At 55.0% G+C, this 20977-nt stretch overlaps 4 protein-coding genes across 4 annotated transcripts; 2 read left to right on the plus strand and 2 right to left on the minus strand.

Annotated features, from left to right (window-relative positions):
• Positions 1–3807: 3807 nt before the first annotated feature.
• Positions 3808–5395, minus strand: PLICBS_001183 (tubulin beta chain; the record flags this gene model as incomplete). The annotated part of the gene is made up of 5 exons (XM_065599744.1): positions 3808–4404; positions 4481–4779; positions 4834–5146; positions 5205–5259; positions 5316–5395. 5 exons carry the CDS (start codon positions 5393–5395, stop codon positions 3808–3810), a joined length of 1344 nt encoding a protein of 447 aa, XP_065455816.1.
• A 4063-nt stretch (positions 5396–9458) lies between these two features.
• PLICBS_001184 (uncharacterized protein) lies at positions 9459–10430 on the plus strand (the record flags this gene model as incomplete). The annotated part of the gene is made up of 2 exons (XM_065599745.1): positions 9459–9464; positions 9597–10430. The coding sequence occupies 2 exons, from the start codon at positions 9459–9461 to the stop codon at positions 10428–10430; spliced, it is 840 nt and encodes a 279-aa protein (XP_065455817.1).
• Positions 10431–12545: 2115 nt separating this feature from the next.
• On the plus strand, positions 12546–14633 carry PLICBS_001185 (uncharacterized protein; the record flags this gene model as incomplete). Its single annotated transcript, XM_065599746.1, has 3 exons — positions 12546–12647; positions 13398–13475; positions 14202–14633. The coding sequence occupies 3 exons, from the start codon at positions 12546–12548 to the stop codon at positions 14631–14633; spliced, it is 612 nt and encodes a 203-aa protein (XP_065455818.1).
• A 2441-nt stretch (positions 14634–17074) lies between these two features.
• Positions 17075–17464, minus strand: PLICBS_001186 (uncharacterized protein; the record flags this gene model as incomplete). Its single annotated transcript, XM_065599747.1, has 2 exons — positions 17075–17363; positions 17421–17464. The coding sequence occupies 2 exons, from the start codon at positions 17462–17464 to the stop codon at positions 17075–17077; spliced, it is 333 nt and encodes a 110-aa protein (XP_065455819.1).
• Between the last annotated feature and the right edge of the window lie 3513 nt (positions 17465–20977).

Raw genomic sequence — 20977 nt, forward strand, 5'->3', positions numbered from 1 at the left:
GCCAAGTCCGCGCACAAGACGCAGCTCGTGCTATCACCCGCCCTATTACAAGCACGTCCATTCCTTTTGGGGAAACCTCTTCAGACGACATTGTCCCGCTCACGCAGCTATGGAGGCTACTCAAAGACGCGCTTGTCGAATGGCCATCGGTTCGCACGCCAGACCTCGTTCTTCTTCTCGCTGCCATTGCGACGAGCCGTGGCCGAATCCACCGAGGCGAGGCTCTCGATGACGACGAACAGCCGCTGACATGGACTGGTCTTCCATACCTGACCATGATTTGGTCCGAAGCCTACTGGATGGAACCGGGACAAATTGTCAGACGGTGCAATAGCGTGGAATCCAGGCATCGTGCAAGGGACGCATACATTAAGCAGCAAGATGCTGAGGCACAGCTGGTCGCAGCGGGACTGTTCGAGTGGAGGCGCGCGTTCTGGTACGTCATCAAGACACTAGAAAGGGTGGCAAATCACAAGGACAATACTGTAGCATCCGGGGATAACACAGCAGAGGTGCTGCTCCAAGCGGACTTTCATATCCCAGCTGTTGCCTGCTGGATTAAGCACAACGGACGCAAGCTGTACGACGAGATTGTCAAAGACGAGCTCAAGCTTTGGGAGGAGAAGGATGTCCCAGTGGAGGCTCGGCACTTTGACCACCCCACGGAGCGTTGGTCATTTTGGGCGGGACGACTGAGTGTATTTGTGAGAGACCAGTCGGACGACTTTGTCAAAAGCGCGGCGCGCCACGCTGTAAAGAATATGGAGGCCATTGCAGGAGGATCTCGCCGGTACAATGCGCGGCATGATGAAGGAGACGAAAGTTGTATCATCTGCCCAACTATGACGAACGATCCAAGGGTAGACTAGAAACCCTCGGCCGGAAAGGCCAGCGGCGAGTTCAATTTATCATGACCTCCTAGTGTCTAGCGGTGGAGCCCCGTGGCTGCATGCCAGAAAATGGATGGGCCGTATGAAGTCGTGCAGCCGTGTGCCCCTCGAGCGCATGGGTGGCTTCCGGCGAAATTGCCCTTATCATTTGTAAAGTAGAGGCTTGTGCCCCATCTGCCCGTGCCTCGTTTCCATGAACAACTTCCTGATTTGCCCGGGCATATATCTTACCGACGTCGCCAAGTTCAGGATTGCTATGTTGTTTCGGATAACTTATACAGCCAGTCTAGCGTACTAAAGACCCTTCGTCGCTGTCCCAGAATGGAGCTCAGTGTCTAGTGCATAAGATGCTCGTAGCTGGCTGACCGCCGTGCGCAGTCAGTTTCTGACGTAGCTCTCTCAATTTTCATGCTGAAGGGCAGCGGCTGCCGCAGAGATTTGTATACGAAGGGAGCTAATCGTGCGCAATGCTTCCTCGTCTCCCACTGTGGGTAGTTCTGCCTGCCACATGGCGTGTACAGTGTCCAGCTGATATATCGCCTCGGAGTCGTCGGTCACTTGTGGGTTCTTGTACCATTCGAGGACCTCTTCGCCATAGTGGATCAGCTCCTGATTTGTGGCAGTGGTGGTGAAGATTTGATACATGCGACGACCGATGGCGTCTTGAATCTGTTGGTTGGTATGATTGCCAGTGGGCGACATATCGCAGATAGCGGCAAATGAATGCTGGGAGCGATACAGAAGTAAGCAGCGTCAGGAAATGAAGCGAGGGAACTGAAGGGAGGCGATGTGGATGGAGGTGGCTTCGGTTGTAACAGCTAATTATGCGCTGTCATGCTCAGGCAGTGGGGTTGCTTCTGGAGAGGCGTCTAAACATTAATCCGGCCGCTTCAAGGCGCTATGCCAACAGGCAACGGCTTGCGCGCAAGCTGCCCCAAGAGGCCAATTGGATCGGCCCGTGGCAGTCGTGTTGTGACTGCATGCTGTTGGGATGCCCCAATGGTTTGGCGGGTAACGGCAACTGATAGCCACCAACGCAAGCGGTCTGTAATTAGCGCAAAACAGGCAGGCGCAGGTCACGTAGCCTGCCTTGTTGACCTACACACCAGATGCGGGTCTTCCTCCCGGGGTTGGGAGTGCCCACCCACAGCTCCACATCGGCGCTCGCTCCTTCGTACATCTGCTACTCTTGTCAACGTCGTGTTTCTCCGCATCATCATCCCGGTTTGCCACATTATGCATCAGTTCAGCGCTTCGCAAAATCTGTCTGCCGGATATCGCGAGGTTGGCGCCGAGGTTGAACGCCTCCTTGGTCGCAGATCGGACCACCACGGCTTTCAAGCCCGAGCTGATCTAGCCGCCAATACGATAAAGAGGACTGAGTCGACACCCAGCGAGCATCAACGGCGAATTGCGAATGTACCTCGAAAGTCCAGCCAAGAACGCACACTGAAGGCAGCTACAAGCGGCGACCAGCCTCCCAATAATGTCGGGCTGATGGATACGGAACCCAAGCTCCAACAAGCGTCAAACGCGCAGAACGTCATTGAGCCACATGGGAAAGGGAGGGCCTCCGACATCACTAGAGGGAGTTACGTAACCGACAGCGCCGCTGCCGGAACCCAAAAACTACTGACCAGCGCATCCACGGCCGGCTTCGGGACTCCAACGCGCACGGACTTCGCCATTGCCAGTAGGAAACGAAACCTCGATTTCCACAGACACTTTTGGGGTGTCCCTAGTTGTGACTATCTCGTCGACGACTACAGTTGTGCGCTGCAAAAGGATATTCTCACGCACGGCCGACTGTACGTATCACAGGGCAACATCAGCTTCAGCAGCAATATTTTCGGTTGGGTTACGACTCTGGTGATTCAATTTGACGAACTTGAGTCCATTACGAAGAAAAGCACTGCTTTGATCTTTAGAAATGCGCTCATGATCTCCACAGTTCATGGCAATTATACCTTTGCAAGCTTCTCCAACAGAGACACGACCTATGACCTCATCGTCGACATCTGGAAGCTTGGGCGTCTAAGGTTGAAGAGCACGATGAATGGAGTCCGGGTGGAGGGTAGTGGAGGTGACAAGACTGAACGGGTCGGCGGCGTCGAGGCTCCAGGCGTGGAGAACGAGTCTTCACCTGTCCCATTCGAGTCTGGAGACGTCAGTGCTGAGTACAGCAACGAAGGAGTCTTACCTGACGAGGAGGAGGATGAGGAGGGCCGAGTAAAGTCGGGGACGAAGTTCAGTGGCACGGGGTCCCATGTGCAGCGCCCGGCTCGAAGGAATGTGTCACCAATGCCGAACATTGCCTTCATGGGCGCGCTGCTCCTGGCCTTGCTGGTGGCTATAGGCGTTCGGTTCTTGTGCGCGCCTTCGAAGGCCGTCCTGCTTTACGAGCGAAGTATGGGTCCCTTCAGTCCTCATCATCCCGCGGCCTGTGATGAGATGGGCCGTTCAACAGGTAGGGAGCTATTGGCATGGCTAGATGAGCGGATAGAGCTCGGTCAGTCAGACTCGAACAATCTCATACCTTTGGAGAGGTACCCTTGGCACCGACCGATGGGTGTGAAGGTCCAGGAAACAGAAACGGATGTACGGAACCTGGAGGAAGTGATAAGAGTGATGGAAGCGAAGCTTAGTGCGCTAATGGAGATGGTCGGCAAGATTACTAACATCCAGGGAGGCGGTGTGTGGATGGAAGGCCGGGAAGGCCGTGACGAAGGTATCGTGACGGGCAGCTTTTAGACTTCATGTACATCAATGGCCACCGACATGTGTTATCAAGTGTGCGCAGGTCCTTTGAGCCGAAAGCAGTGTCTGGTTAAACAGGAAACAGAAGTCGAAAGCGGAAATGTTGGACATCTAGACACTAAACTAAGCCAGGTACTCCTTGTCGCAGAGCCGTTACAATTTAGATGAGCCCCTCACCTGGGACCTTCTCCTCGGCATAATCCTCCTCACGATATCCGTCCTCCTCCTCCTCGTCGTACGCGGTCGCAATCTGATACTGCTGGTACTCTGATACCAAGTCATTCATATTGGACTCTGCTTCCGTAAACTCCATTTCGTCCATGCCCTCTCCCGTGTACCAGTGCAGAAATGCCTTGCGGCGAAACATGGCGGTGAACTGCTCGCCAACGCGCTTGAAAATCTCCTGGATGGCGGTCGAATTGCCGATAAATGTGGACGACATTTTCAGACCTTGTGGGGGGACGGAGCATGACGACGTTTGTATATTGTTCGGGATCCATTCGACGAAATAAGCCGAGTTCCTTCGCTGCAAGTTGTGCATCAGATCCTCCACCTCCTTCATGGACACTTTGCCACGGAAGATAGCGGAGCAGGTGAGGTACCGGCCATTACGGAAGTCGGAGCCGGCCATCATGTTCTTGGGGTCGAACAACTGCTGGGTCAACTCTGGTACGGTAACAGCGCGGAAGGAGTGTGCGCCACGACTCGTTAGCGGTGCGAAGCCAACCATGAAGAAGTGTAGACGCGGAAAGGGAACCTGGACAAAATGAGAGAGCATTGTTAGCATCACCTAAGGACAGTTGCGCAGCCCGGGACGGCAGGGCCGGGCTTACCATGTTAACGGCCATCTTTCGCAAATCTGAGTTCAGCTGGCCGGGAAAGCGCAATGACGTTGAGATACCGGACATGACGGCGGATACAAGATGGTTGAGATCGCCGTACGAAGGGTTCGATATTTTCAATGTACGCATGCAAATATCTAGCAGTGCCTCATTGTCAATGCAAAAAGTTGCGTCCGAGTTCTCAACCAACTGATGCACGGATAAAGTGGCGTTATATGGCTCCACCACGGTGTCTGACACTTTCGGCGACGGCACGACGCTAAAAGTAGCCATCATCCTATCCGGGAACTCTGTTCCTGCCGTGGTAAGTATGGAGCACCGCGAGAGATCGAGGCAACTCTTACCTTCGCGAATCTTAGAAATCAGCAGCGTACCCATGCCGGAGCCGGTGCCGCCGCCGAGCGAGTGAGCGATTTGGAAGCCCTGCAGGCAGTCGCAGCCCTCAGCCTCGCGACGAACTACGTCGAGCACCTGATCGACCAATTCAGCGCCTTCAGTGTAGTGGCCCTTGGCCCAGTTGTTGCCGGCGCTTGACTGTCCAAAGACGAAATTGTCTGGGCGAAATAGTTGACCGAATGGACCGGCGCGAACCGCATCCATCGTACCAGGCTCCAGGTCCACGAGCACAGCGCGTGGGACATATTTGTTGCCGGATGCCTATGTACGCTCTGTTAGGACCGGAGTTGGTGCGAGCAAGCCCTGTAGTACTACTCACCTCAGTAAAGTAGACGCTCATCCGATCGAGTTGCAGGTCGGAGTCTCCATGGTATCTAGATGAACGTGAGATCAAAGGGACACTCCGTGCAGCCGCGTACATTGTGCTTACATGCCATTACTATCTAGGCCGTGCTCGCCGGCAATAGTCTGCCAGAAGGCAGAACCTATTTGGTTGCCCTGTGAAATCATTATTCAGGATCGGCGAACCGTTAGACACGAATCGAATCCTTACGCATTGGCCGGCCTGGAGGTGTACCTGGACACAAATAGGGGCCGCAAAGTCAGCCGGATGAGCTCCATCGCACGTGAAGTCGGCCATAGGCTGCCTACAATTTCACGCATCGCAGGCAGGATTCGGTATTATGGCGACTCGGCGCTGGTAGATCGTTTGAGCGCACGGTGAGGAAACGGGGTTGAAGGGACCAAGTCGAGATGTGGCTTGGGCCAGTCGGAGGGAGAAGCTGGGAGAAAGCGTCTCAACAAAACACAGGAGTAATATGTATATACACATATGAAGTTATCCAACGAATGCATACACTGCATAGCGGGCAAAGCCTTTTTGCCGGGGTTTGGCCGAAAGCAAGGTGGCATACGGAGGCCGAGAGGGCGCACTGGCGCAAAACCCATTTCGGGCTTAGCATGGGTGCATCGTCGTCCTGCAGGTACTTCAGGCCGACTTTAAACAGGTACCGAGCCTGCCCAGGACAGCAGAGTGAGGATGTGCGAAACGGATGTGGGCCCCGCGAACAAGGCTGCAAAGCGGCCAGCGCCTTAATGTCTACAGAGTTATCGCCCAACGTGCGCTGGGCAATTGATGGCCGGACATTCCAGGCGCTTTTATTGAGCCATGTATGGACTTCGTCTGTTACCTGCTACGCCTCTTTGGCCATGACAGGAATTCCAGAGGTATGGAGTGTGTGTGTGTGTGTGTGTGTTTATTTAACGTCTTGCGGGTATTCCCTATCGGGACAAAGACGTGCTGAGCTGGGCACTATAGACTGCATCTTCTCCTAACTTAGGCCACCGGCTGTAGACTTATTCGGTCCCTTGGGATTCTCCATCAATCCGCGTTGCGATGGGCCTTGCTACCAGGACGCGGCTCCTCACATAGGCCTGAAGACCACCGTAAATAGCGTCCCATCCAGCAGAGGCTTCGGCTCTTTGGCGCTAAAATGCGAGGCCCTTACCCGTCAGCGGGATCCAGGCGCTGCCCGTCCTCACGGCCTCTGTGAGCAATGTCCGTCTTTACCAAGCTCGGGACCATGAGGGCAAGGCGAGGTCAACCCTCGGTTTTGCTAGCCAGAATTCTCTTGCGCCTCGGCCGACACCGCTGCCGCGGTCTGCACCCCAGGAACCGGGTGGCAGAAACGGCCCAGGCGTAGCAGGAGGGGAAAACCTTCCGAAGGGATCAGAGCCCGACGAGCGGCTTGCCTTCAAGGAGAAAAACCGACCGCAGCTAGCTGCTGGGAACCGCACGCGCCTTGGTTCTGAAGGTACGTGCGGTCAAGCAGGACCACACCTTCATGCGATTGAAGATGAACTCTCCTAATGTCTTCAATCGTGCCTCCCTCCGAAGAGTTAGGGTCCCGGTAGGACCCCAGAGGCGAAAGCGTGGTCGGGTGGCCTGTAAAATTACCCCGCACAACCAAGCTGCTAACAGCTCGGAGAAACGAAGAATTTTTGCAGGGGAGAGTTCTCCAGAGGTATGGACGCAAGCAGCCGCAGCCCGCCCACAGCACTACCCTGCACGCAGGGCCAAAAAGAGCGGAAATCGACACATACACCCTTTACCCCAATACGGCTTCAGCTACGAGGTTTCGAGACGTAAACTAATTGCTGAATATCAGCTCTCTGCGGCGGGCGGGATCCGGCTCTGTGTGTGGGCTTCGTGTTCACGGTGAAATGGCTTCTGTTACGACGCCTGGATTCCGTACGCAGGCCTAGCACTGCGTGGGGCGCCAGTAAACCAAGAAACTGAGAGGCTTCGACCGTGTAACGATTGCCAACAGACCGGGTCACACACTTAGGGGGGAAACCCGTGGGACAAGGAATGCGTGATTTCTTATCTGATACTGGCACGAAGCTGCTGTTCTTATACCTGTGCCATTGAGGCCATAGACATGACTCACCGTTGGCAACGGTGCCGTGCCTGCAGGCACCTCTGCAGCCTGAAGCCATACCCGGTTGTAGGCTTTGGCAGCTGAGACGCTCGTTTCTTGCAACAGACCGCTTCACAAGTCAACAAAATGAACAAGCCAAAACTTCCGACGAACTATCATAGACAACCTAAACTGATATGCAACATATCTAGCTCATTCGTGACAATTGACTTTGTGTAGGGATTACTTCCCTACCACCATGCTTAATGTCGTGTGGTAGAGCAGCTATGCCAGTTCAGGTCAGGCGCTGAACCGTGACATGGGGACCGTTGCCGTCCCTGCTTCGCGCAGCGGGCCGGCCACTGTCGACGCTGGGCCACGCGCCCGCTCTCATCACCCCGTGCGGAAACCCGGCCGATGAGAGTTGCCGAAAATCTTTCTGCCAACTCCTAGCGTAGAAGCTCACTAAATCAGGCATTTGGACGTGGAATGCTTGCGAGGATGGCGAAATTCCCATTGCCACTTGATAAGGTGAGCAATGGCCGTGGACTAGCGAAATGTTGCCAGCGCGTTGCCGCCCCTGAAGAGCCAGTCCTTGCACGGGTCAAAATCGCGCTCCAATTGGTAGGGTACAAGGCTTGATGTACTACGCTGTGTCCGGTGAAGCCACTAGCCCGTTTTGTCCAATTGTTGGTGCAGTTTTGAGGAGCGAACACACAGGCTCAACATCAGCGAGCGGCATGTCTGGAACTGGACGACTCCGTGCACATGACGGCAGGATAAAGCAGCACCCATGGCATCTTGTTCGTCTTCGCGCGCCCTGCATGGCGACCTGTGGCCGGATCTGAATGTCGATGGGCTAGGCGGACGATGCAGCCGGCGCCACTTCGCAATGATCTGCGCGGAAGCCAACAATCGGTGGGTGACCACGCGTGAAGAACAGGACAATCGCCGCCCTTGACAGTGCAATATGCATGTCGACATATGGATGGCGTATGGCCCGCGGCAGTGTCAAGGATTGCACGACAGATGGCCCAGGCACGCCATACGCGTGTCCAATCAGCAAGCAGCATGACATGAGTGGAGGACGCTTTCTACGCATTGCACGGGACGCAAATGCGCTAAGTCACAGCGGCCAAGCCAGTAAAGGTTGGTGCGCTGACATGTTTTGGCACCCAGATGCCCACCCTGCGTGGGTACCCCGGGTGCCCGTGTGTGTACCAGTCGCCCGTCCATGCCTGCAGTTCTGTCCAGTCAAGAATGTGAACAGCATTTCATCATTGTCCACCGAGCTGTAGCTCAGCCTTCGGCTGTCACTTTCAGCCGTAAATCTCCCCACTTCGTCCCCCAGCCAAGCGGGATACTGCACCTACTTCCCCCCGCCTGCGTCGAGCGACACTCTGGGTTATGCCTTGTCCGCCTCACAACCGTACACAACCGTAACTGGAAGCGATCACTTTACTCTCCGACGACTCGGGGGTCCCTTACGGTTGCATGGTGTCCTGTCGGTCGCGCCGGGCGCTCTCGCTACGCTTGATTTGCAGTCCACCATGGTTCGATCGGCCATCGCCCGACTGTATTGCATGCCCATAGGCCGCAAGTCATGAAAACTGGTCATCCGTAGGTTCGGGCTATCTCTTTGCCGACTCACCCGCGCCGCATTTGGAGTTTGCCGGTGTTGCCCATCGAAACGCGCTTGCAGCGCGCAGGATTCTCATTCGGTGACCTTTCGGCCCTCCAATTCGCACATGCTTGCTGCACGTCAAGCAAAGACAAAACCGTATACAAAGAGGCCAGAGATCGGAGTACGCGCTGATCTCTTACTGTGGCTGCCGCTGAGCTCCGAGACTAACGTTGTTCTCAGGGTCAAGTTTTCCATCACAACGGTGCCTTGCCGTCAACTGTGCCTCCTCACATTCTGGGTTTCGCGAGCGCTAGCAGACAACGCGTTCGAGGCCAGATTCACAGCATCCAGTCAAGTTTTCCGCGCGGAGCCACTTGAGCCGAGCATTGACTACGTTCCGCTGCTCTGGAAGGCAAATATGAAGGACAGATGCATCCATTCTATCTCCTACAACACCTACTGGAGTATTTGGAATCGCGCTTTGTTTGTATCAGGGCTTCGTGACGAGGACGCCATGCGACCCTACGCCATGAGAGTTGGCGGCGGTGGGAGGCTAGATGGTAAGAGCATTCATTTTCCTCAGCTCGAGATGCTCCTCTGACACGGCTGGCGCTTAGGCAGTTTAACTGCCCCGCTCCGGAACTTCATTTTGTCGAACTCTACCGAGGTGTATGAGCACAGCTACCTGCCCATACATTTGAACAAGGACTTGATGAAAGTCGCGTACCGGGACAAAGCATGTCAGAACGAAGAAATGGTGTCCATGATGAGCCGAGCTTTCCTACGGCGGGACCCTTACGCTCCAATCTATATCACGAAGGACGACTTTGACAGTTTCGAGAAGCGCAACGACCTCAGCAGCTTACGAATGCAGTACCGGAAAGCAAAAGGCGATCCGGTAAAGGCGCAAAAGATCAAGGCACGCATCAAGTACCTACTGGACTGGCTGGAACGACTGCGGATTCAGGAGGTGCGGAAAGAGTACTTCGACGAGGTCGACAGGCTGAGAGCACAGGGCATTACCACGCACCACTTGTGCACGACACATTCAACAAATCCCCGCAAGCAGAGAGATGTCGTCGGCAGCTCTGTCGCGGTGCGTATCGGTACACTGCTAGATGAAGACGTTAGTCCGGTGTCTGCGGCGACAGTGCTTCTGGCATATCTGCAGGCAAAGTCCGAGAGGGAAGTATTCCCGCAAGAACAGATTACAGCCCACGAACGCCAGCCTGTCACTCCTTCGAGATGCTTGCTCTGCAACTGTTCATACGCCAACGTCTCGAGCCTGACCAGACATGTTCGAAAACACTACGAAGATACCTTCCGCGAGCCATTCGACTGCCCCGAATGCCAGCGCACCGGGGAGACCCGACAAATAAGTGCATTGCCGGCAGCATGGAGCAACCATGTCCTGCGCTATCACGGCAAGCAGCACACGCCTAATTTATGTCAAGACCTAGACTTGGACGTGAAGGAAAGCGGAATCTCCCGAGTGATGTAGTGGCCATGTTGGGGAAGCGAAGAAAGGTTGAGGATGAGAGTAGTAAGAGTGAATTAGAATGGAAGCAGGAGCAGACACCCGATCCTCACGTCGGCGAGGAGTTTTGGGTCACCGGCAGGTGCTGCGATTACCATGAGCCATCTGCAGAATTGGCTCAGCCTGGCTGTATGGCGTGATTACCGACGAATTTTGCCACTTCAAGCAAGTGGGCTTGATAAGCTTGAAATATTGAATGCTTCTTATTTTGTTTGCTCTCGGCGAGTGATATATCCATACTTGTTGACGTCACCTATCTTTCAGCGAAAGATTGGACATGACCAGCCCATCGGCTGCGCTACGTCTGAGGTAAGGTCTTTCAGGGGCTATTGGTTGTGTTGGATCCTTTAAGCAGCAATACTTCATCGCATTTTCCTGCTTGATTGGCGCCCTGCACAATGCTGTCCTGAGAGCTCCAGCCGAGCAGAGCGGTCGTATGACGCTTTCCAAGCGCTTGAAAATGATGCTTTTCTCGGGAATTAACAGCAAACCTTGTAGCACTAGCTAACATCCCACGCAATGTGGATGAGACCAGCTTGTCAAGGTATAGAAGGGGTGGCGCCCGTCTCGGAGGGCGCTTAAGCTGATTGACCGAGGTGATAAATACACCTTTCGGTAACCACCTGACTTGAGGTGCATAGCAACAGTCTCATCCTAGTGGGTCCGGGGCAGGTCGGCTTCGGCAAACGCTTCGTCTGTAGGCGGAGCAAATGGTCCGGTGCCACTGTGGGGAATCTGCGCTAATTTCCGCCACCAGCGCTGTCCGTCCTCCACCACGTACCGCGCCGGCGATGTTTCTGTTCGCGTGCCGGCCCTCCCGCAGCCCTGGCATAGACCGCACCGACAAGCTGTGAGCTCCTTGTCTCAGCCATAAAGGGTTATCGTTCCGTCCATGTGCTATGACTTGTGTCGCCTGCAACGGCCCCCGCCTCGCATCATAAGCACAGGTTGCATGGCGAGCCAGCTTCGGCGTCCGCCAGCGTTATGGCGCAATACCACAGAAGCAGGCGCCGCAACACGTCATAAAGACGACATGTCGCCACACTTTGTTCGCGGGGATCCCGCCATCTAAACTCAGTATAGTGTCCAGCAACATACGCGCTGGAGGGGCCTATTGGAGCCATTGAAGCCCTGGTGCAGCAATTGTAACCTGAGCTTGTGTCTTCGGGGCTGTTTCACTCCTACTGACTCATTATGTTATGGCACGGCCAGTGCTTCGCTCTCCATTGCCCGAATGGGAGAAATGCTTCACTCATGGCCCCTTTTATATATCTTGAACCGGGCTCCGCCCTTCCCCGCGGGACGGGGAAGGGACAAGCCCATGGCTCTCTCGCAGTCCCCCGCCCAGACATAGCCATCCCTGCCCAATCAAAACGGCGTGATGGATTGATGGTTTTCGCGTGGCTCATTCCTGGCTGCACGGGCCCGGGAGGGAGGTGATAAGCGCAACGTGCAGTGGTTGGTTTGGTAGATGATCCCTGCTCCGTCGCCAGAGCATTTGTAGTCAGCCGAGCCTTGGCCGGTACAATGTGTGGCATCCGGAGACTGAAGCCTGTGACCGCACGTCGCCACCCATTGCACACCATGCACCCCAGCAGCATTTTTTACTTTACGAGATCGCAATACGCGTCACCCTCGCTCAACGACGTGAGACTCCGGCGCTTTCAATGACGCAGTAATCTGACTTTCCTTTTTCTGTGTTCCTTGGCGTCAAAGCAGAAACGAGAGCGGCATGCCCCGTCGACGCCAGGTTCGCATGGCCTGCCAGGGCTGCAGGAGAAAAAGGGCGAAGGTAAGCAAAGACCTAGAATGCGCCTCGGGACTCTTCTCCAACAAGGCAGTCGTTTGTGCATCGCTGCGCGCCACGCATCCACTTTGTGGCTCTGGGTACTTTGTGATGCTGATTTCGATCATTTGCAGTGCGATGGTGAGGATCCCTGCCAAAGGTGCAAGGACGCAGGTCTCGAGTGCGCCTTTGACCACTCACGGCGGGAGTCCAAGGACGACTTGCGCGCCCAAATTAATCGACTACGGTGCATCGGCGAGCGTAACGAGGCGCTCCTCGGCGCCTTGTCTTCCATGGACGATGCCGACACTTACAACATGGTAGCACAGCGCCTCATGGACAGCTCCCTCACGCGCGACTCCATCTACAATGACCTCCCCGACCACCTGAAGGCCGTTGGACAGCCTGTGCCCACCCCAGCCGCCGTTATCGCACCATCTTCACGTGGTATCTCGCCGGCTACCTCGTCCGCAGCAGCCTCCAGCAGCAATATCCGGCGGGTGGCGTGCCCGCATTGTCACTGTGCGTTGCCGGGTTCATCGTCCGTGACCGGCAGCAACGAATCTCCTGGGACGACCAGTGAGCGCCGCCTATCAGGAGACGCGCAGTCCGAAACCAACCTTCTCACGACCCCAGCGTGTGCTGCCGAATGTGTTCCAACGGCACCAGTGGACCTGTCGTTGACTGGGGCGGAGAAGACGAAGCAGACCGATTGCTGGACTCGCACTGGATGGCCTGTGGCTAAGATAAAGGACCGCCTTGACTCACTCCTGACGTGGGAGTACTTTCCGTTCTGTCTCCTCTGCAAAGATTCGTTTCTGCAAGATTTCATCAGCGTGAGAGGACGCTACTGCTCAGCAGCGCTTGTTAACTCACTCCTCGCCTTGTCAACGCGGCACCTGGACGAGCGCCAACATCCTTATCAGCAACAACACAAAAAAGAGCAGCAAAACTGCCTCGCTAGAAGTGATGCCGATGGCGGATCCCCCGGTCCTTGGGACAGTCAAGCTTTGTTTGATGAGGCTGAAAGACTCATTAGCGGAAGAGGACACATTAGTATCCTTCCAGACATCCAAACCCTAGGCATGCTTGCCCTATACCACGTCAGTTGTGGTCGCGAGGCTGAGGCAAGGGAGCTTGCGCAGACGTTCAATGCCGAGATTACAAAGTTTTGCCTTCAAGAACCACTCGAGGCAGACAAGCAGGACAAGCAGTACATGCAGGTACGCGCGACAACGTACTGCGGAGCTATATCACTCGTCCGGTACGATGTCCCGGTCCCCTTTCTGCTTCTACTTTCGCTGTCACTAGGGTGCTAATAGAAGTCGTCTTGGGCAGGATACTCAAACTACTGACAGCACAGCCCAATGGCATGCACACCACTATAATGCAGGATGATGGAGTTGTTCTTGATCGGCCGCCTTGTGCCTACGGGACTAGTAATTCTTGGCCCATGGTGTCAAGTGAGTTGTCTCAGTGTATGAGCTGAAGCGCGTGACCATGCAGTATGCATGGGCTGACGGCCGGGGCCGAATAAAGGTACACTGGCAGACGAGCACAGGTCTCAGCTCAGTAGCCTCCAGCTCGTCCCTGCTAAGATATTCCAGCTCACCGAATGGGTATACAAGCATCTCGTGGCGTCACCGGCGGCCACGGGCGATGAGGTAGTGCTGATATACCAGCGGTGTCTTAACTGGTACGAGGGTTTTTTTGTGATGCTCGCAGCAGACGGGAGCAACTCGCCATTAGTGGCTTTCATCCAGTAAGATCCACGATGCAAACGTCTTCCATATGGGCATATAAATGTCCGCATGGATCAGAGAAACAAAGTACGGAACTAATTGTTCTGCAGCATGTATTATCATTTTTGCCTGCTCTCCCTTTTCAGGCCGTACGTTAGCATGCCTCTCGCCGGGCTTCATGTGCATCCGCGCGAGATCTGTTTGCAGGCTGCGCAGTCCATTCTTGGGCTCTCAGAGGCATATGTAGACACGTACGGTTTGCGGACGGTGTCGATACTGGTGCCATACTTTGTATGTGCGTCGGGACTCCTGAGCCTCGCCGTCGAGGAACCCGGACATGGCATAATCGATACTGTTCCCACGACCCATCATGATAGCAATGATGGCTGCCTGGCCGAGACGGCCGAATCACCGCAGGAGACGATCAAGAAGGAGCCTGATGACGACACGGTGGACTTGACACGATACTGCGGCCACAAGCCGAGCGACGAGCAACACAACCGGCCATCACCGCAGCCATTGCCCATCAAGATGCCAATAGTGGCTCACGCACGGTTGCTGCTATCCAAGTTGAGCTTCGCGCACCCTCCGGCTATCCTCGCTGAGGGCATGCTTCACAGGGCACCTGGCAGAAACTGAATCAGCACGTCTGTCACATGGAAGTCGCAGTACGGATGATTCAAGAAGAGCCCTGGACGGGAGTTGCGGTATCGGCCGCACAGTATGTATTCCCGGCGTGCAACGTGGCATACGCATTATGGTGGTTTACTCGAATGTCACCGTGGCACCCAGTAGGTACCATAGCGCAATATCATACCGTATCCACTTTCCTAGGCGGTCGTCATATAAATTAGCCCGCGCCCGTCCACTTTCCAGTTCCACGCGCAAACGAGTGCGTTCTCGAGCATCACGAAGACACTGCTGGTATGCTCTTGGACGGATAGTATGTGCCCATGAACTGGTCAACGTCGTGCTTGACTAGGAGGAGTGGGTTCAAACGAAAGCCCGAGCAGTCACCCGATGCTCACGCCGACGGGACTTCCGGGTCACTGGCAGTTGCCACGACTATGCCGAGGAGGACTCAGAGTGGCGCATCTATCATTATCAATCATTATGCCTACGACAATGAAATGAAATGATTGATGAATAAGCACGATCATAATGATAATGATCATTGAGGTAAGGGGAATGAAATGATAATGATTGAATGATCTCAATGAACGGAGATTTCCGCTCGACCACAATGATGCCAAATTGCACTGCAGAGCAAGGCCTGGATCGATTCAGGCCCTCGCCGTGGGAGTTTTGTTCAGAAACTAGGCAACCTAAAATGCAGGGGCTTCTCTGCGGTGTTATGAGATGTTCTTGCTGGGACTTGCTTGCTCTCGAGAAAATAACATTGGACAACGACCCTGGCAGGACCCACTTTGGTGATCATTTCATTATTTTCATCTCATTGCCTTGCCCACAATGCAATGATCATTATCCAGGGCAAGTCATCAATGAAATGATTGATAATGATCATTATCAATCATTGGGTTTCATTTCATTCATTATTAATGAATGATGCGCCACTCTGGGAGGACTTGGAGTTATCCGAGCCCGGTTACAACCCGTGACCAACCCCGTGGCCCGACTGCGAGGAGGCTGACTGCTCGTGACACACCAAGGGACTCCAAAACATGTATAAAAGCGGCACACCTCCCAACCCAGGTGGCATCCAAACTTCCTCCTTACATCCCTCTACAGACTCACACACTGCACCATGAACGCTGAGGCACACTCCCCAAGTCTCTCAACAGCCAACCATGAGCTGGAGAGCCCACCATCACCAAGCATTTACTTGGACCAGGAGACGTCCGCTGGCGCCACGGCGGTTGAGGCACAGGCCATTTCCCTGGAACTATTGTCAACGTGTCCGCTGGATATCCCCGGTCGAGACTCCAAATAGATCGACCGCGCAAGCGATGGCATCACCGGCGGCGCCAATGCTCACGAGTCTATTGACGCCTTCCTGATGCCTCTGGAGTTCCTACCTTGCTCCGATGCCGACATCGCCTGTGTAGATGTCCCATCCTCGGACTTTGACTGGTCAGCCGCGTTCCATGCCGCCACCACCTCGCCAAGTGACGGCGCCACCACCGTCCTGCATTTGAGGCGGCCTTGTCGAACACTCGCATCTACCGGGCGCGGCACCCGAAACGCTCCTCTCGCCGGCGCCAGTACAAGATATATGGGTCGACCGCGACGGTGGAGCTTGGGGACGATACCCTGGCCGAAGTCCTTGTCTTTACTTGGAATCCAGCGTCCCGACGGTGGCACGGGCCAGGAAAGATGGAAGTACGCGATCTGGTCGAGTACATCAAAGGACGTCTGACGAAGAATGGGCGACGTCGTCTCATTTCGTCAGTGATGTACGACACGTACAAGCGAGTGGCGGTGACAGTGCGGCAAGGCTCGCGACGGAAGATCCAGCTGAGGTTCGACGATGCGCTGGGGGCATGGGAAGGCCGTTGCGGGAGCGGAAGGATCCGGCTTGGCCTCGGTGGGTTGAAACGGATGCTGCATGGGGAGGCAACCTGGGCGGACGCATCCCGTTGACGTGGCACCGACCGTATCTTGAGGCCAGGCAGAATGAGTGGAATGTATATAACTGCGGCTTCCTCCCGTTTCCTTGAATGTCCATCCTTCTCCTGTCGTCTAGTCCACAGCTGGACTACTGGCTGAATGCTGAACAACACCTTTTGATTCAAGACCCTGCCAGCCCCTGGGCACACGAGCAATGAAGACCGGCCCTGCCAACCTTGCATCGACAGTCGTGTCCCAAGACTGCACCATGGCGAGCACGCGCTTGTTAGACAAAGTGGGCGATGGAGGACTGCCACTTCTGAGTCAGGCGCACTCCCGAGATGATACCCACGCCAACATCTCCTGGGACTTCTCCGGCGACACCCAGCATTTCGAGTCACTGGACAGTGACTCTACGACAGCCGACGGGTCTATGTTGGAGCCTCTCCCTGCCATGCCTCTTGAACTCAGCATGAGGGAGTTCTTGCAACTGTGCGAGGAGGCATTCTCTATCACTGAAAGGGGTACTCGGTGTTGGTGATGAAGCGCCCTAGCCTGACGGAGCAACCAGCTTTCAAGTTGATCTTGAGGCCGACGTTGGCCCAGTACATGGGGCTGTACCATTTCTGCATGTACTGAATGGTGGTGACGGTGGTATGTATACCAAAAACGCAGTCTCCGAGGGTCTTGATCTTCTGGTATAGCCCGCGCCAATCCTTCTCCGAAAAGATAAACACGACTTGTTGTATTTTTTGGTCCTTAGCGCAACTGAAGTAGAGCTCAAGGGGAACCTCTCCTGGCCTGTTCCCACGTCATGTGTGTTGGCTTGTTTGCGTGCGTGACGGGCTCTTGTTGAACCTGATGCCCATCTTGTCGCAGAGAAATTCTGCGAACCTCTTCATTCGATCAACTAAGGCAGTAGCTATCGGGTGCGCCATTTGTTATGTTCATGAAAGTCCAGTAGATTACCATCGTGCTGGAGCGAGCGACACGGACGCCTTGCATATTCCAACTGCCGCTGCGGGGTTCTGTGTAGGATAGCCTCTACTGAGAGGCGGTGTAGCTGATGAACGGACACGCTGAACCCGACCAGTAACTGTCAGCAAAGCCTTGTCAACCGTGACGCCCAAGTGCTCTAACCGGCCGTCGTCGAGCCCCAATGTTTCACGGCCGCTGGTGCTAATGTACAAAGTATTGGCATACGAGGAGCGGCAGGCCATATTCAGCATGGCGTTCGTTTCGTTCATGGTAAAGTTTGCCTGGATGGATTGTCCCGGCTGAACCTCGATGCGTTCCGCCGGGAATAGCATTGGCTTCTCGCGGGCGACGCCATTCACGAGCGCGCACCGGAGGCCCGTATTGTTGTCGTCGGAATGCTCTTGGGCAACGTCACGAATGATATAGTAGGCCTTCCGCGCCGCTGCGACCGACTGGACCATTATCGCCGCATTGCCGCGGCCTCTACAACGTTCAACGAACGAGACGGCCGATGACCCTGGACGAAGAGACTGGTGCACACGAATTCATGTTGCACAGGCAAGCGAGGCCCATGGTCTTGGCGGCGACCAGCCTCGGCTACGGAATCCTCACAGCGCCTGCTATCCAAGCTCAAAGGAGGTGTTTTGCATTCAAGCGTAGACGGGATGAAAGCCATTGCGAAACTGATACGTGAGCACCTACAAAACCTGCCCAATGCGACGTTAAGGCACGCGCTTTACAGCGACACCCTCTAAGTGACACATTCAGTTCAGTCAGGTAACTCCTTGCCCTTCTGGTGGCCTTGGGACCTCCTCTGCTGTTACGACGGATCCGCTGTAACTTCAGCCAAAGCTACCAAAGTCATGTAGAGAGCCAAAGGCCTCGAGAATCATTCCGCTTCAAAGAGGTGAACTGCGGCGTGCAAAGTGAATTCATAGCCGACGAAGGATTGATCCTACTGGCGTTGGCAGGATCGTAGTTGCAAAGCGGGTGGCGTATTTTTGACCATAAAATTCAAGCTGTCCCAAAGCCTGTTTGATCCGAATCGCATACAGTTCGAACTGCCTCGCCGGCGTTTCGGTGTCAAGTCGCATGAAGACCCCGGGGTCCTCTTTCGGTGGAGTGGCCATTGGTCGTCCCCGGAGACGTAGGTCGGCTGTTTGTTGTGAGGGCCGCTACAGTGGGAGTGGTCTGGCCCCGGGGGCCTGGAGAGGGCGGTGGCCGGCGGCGGCGCTGCTGTACATCGGCGCCAGCGCCGGTAGGGCGATCGGCGGTAGCAAGGGAGCCCGCCGGCGGGGACGCGTCTAGCCGATCTCGCAGCTCGACGAAGGAACGCACCAGGCCGGGGTACTGGTCTTCGAGGCCGGAAGGCCGCATTGATCGAAGAAGCCTCCCGCAATGACACCACGACCTGTCTCAAGACGTTCGACAGCAGCAGCGGGGCCTTTATTGGCATGAAGTGCAATAGCGGCCCCATCGGAGGCACAGTCCGACAGCGGCGCAGAGGACATGCCGCTAATCTGTGTTTTGGAGGGACCGGGGTGTCAATAGGGGTATCAGGTTGATTGTCGTTTTACCAATGGCATATGCTTGCTCATGCTGAAGGATGGCTGGGAAGACAAGCCGCCGCCCGGCTGTGTTGCGGATGTGAACAGGGGAGATGGATGATCCGCAGTCAACTCCCGACTTGAAATGGGAGTCTTCCTCAAACCGGGTGTCATCTGCAGCCTGCCTAAACTTGACAAACAGACAGTCCATGGTCTTCAGCGTTTCCCACACGGCACCATGGCCCTCCGCTGCTGGCGTGCTGGCATTGCCCTCCATGGTCTTGATTAGAATGTAGAACGGTTTCAGAAAGTCGTAAAAGCGCTGCAGCTCAACCCAATCCATAGCGGTGAGAAAGTCTTTTGAGCGGTCACGTGGACGGGATCGTGTTTTGGTATCTGCCATCGATATTGATACAGCTCCATAGCAGCTCGTAGTTCGAGTGCTAGAATAGGCCAATCACGGTCAGCACGTAGGCGGAAAAGCTGGCAAGGGCCAGAGGTCATACCGCGCTCAATCATAATATAGATAGAGTTCCAGCGCGTCTTGCCATCGACAACAATCTCCAACGTGAAAATGGCATCATCCCCTGCGATCTCACCCTGCAGTTGTCGCAGTGCCTGTCGCCGCTGGTCCGTTCGGCGAATGTACGTAGCGAGGTTATGGAGCCTTCCGATCGATCCCTTCTTGGCCCAGATGTTAAAACTGAACTCATCTGTAGCTTCGCGAAGCGCAGCCTCGAATTTACTGACGTTGGACCCGAAAATGACAGCGCGAACAACTAGGTTAATAATGTGACCGATACAGCGCAGACGGCGGCTGCTTACGTCCATTGGAAACCACCTTGCAAGCGCCTCCAGACAAGTATCGTTGCTTTCGGCATTATCGAGCATAAAATATCCAAGCTTAGAGCCCACTTCATACTTGTCAATGACCTCCTTGACGTAGGAGGCCATATTTTCGCCAGAGTGCGGGCCAATGAGGCGTGGTAGTCCCAAGAGGACATCCTGTTTCTTGCCTTCGCCGTCAACGAAGTGCCCGACAATGCCGATGTAGTGGAACCCGTTGGAAGTAGTCCAGAGATCAAAGCTTAGGTGAACGCAGCTCTTGGCACCCTTGACGAGGCCGAAAATGATCTCTCGACGTGATTCGAAGGTATGACGGATCCATGAACAGACCGTTGTGTGATGCTATGGAAGCAACTGGCTTGCAGGCTCCCCACCGTTCGCTATCAGCAAACGAAGCCGTTCGCTGGACGCTTGCCGGAAGGTAACATCTTCGAGAATGATCCAGTCCGCGAAATGAGCATTCCACGAAGCCGCGTCGAAGTGGGGGCGAAAGGGAGAATTTTGAGCTGCTTGGCGCGACAAGCGCATAGACCCAGCCTCGGATCTGGCAGCTAGAGTAAACGGGGTTGACAAACTTGTACTTCTGTCACAGAATTCCGCAACTTGATGTTGACGGAGCAGGTGCCTTGCAGCATGCGCGGCTCCCGATGACGCGATAGAGCCGTCGAGTAGCTTCTCTTCTCGTGGCAGAGCTTGCACAGCCAATAGCGTATGCCTTTGTGTTCTAAATTTGCGCCATGGCGATATATCCATGACTCTTTTGTCTTGGTGCTGACGACACGCCTGTGGCGAATCTACCAGCCTCTTGCCGCCATGTCAAATGTTTTCCCAGTCGATGTCGAATTCGCACTGCGAAGCATCGTCCGATGTAACTTCTCGTGTAGTGCCGGCCGAGATCGAGGGGAGGTAGGACGCAACAAACTGCGGTATAGACGATACGGGACTCGAAGACCTGGCGGATGGCATAGTGGTAAGGGGATACACCTTGGAGTATGCTAACACAACGCGAAAGATGCAATGGGTGCCGCGCAAATACAGACGCGA

This window comes from Purpureocillium lilacinum (assembly GCF_023168085.1).
Source record: "Purpureocillium lilacinum CBS 284.36 DNA, scaffold_1, whole genome shotgun sequence".
Classification (NCBI taxonomy): domain Eukaryota; kingdom Fungi; phylum Ascomycota; class Sordariomycetes; order Hypocreales; family Ophiocordycipitaceae; genus Purpureocillium; species Purpureocillium lilacinum.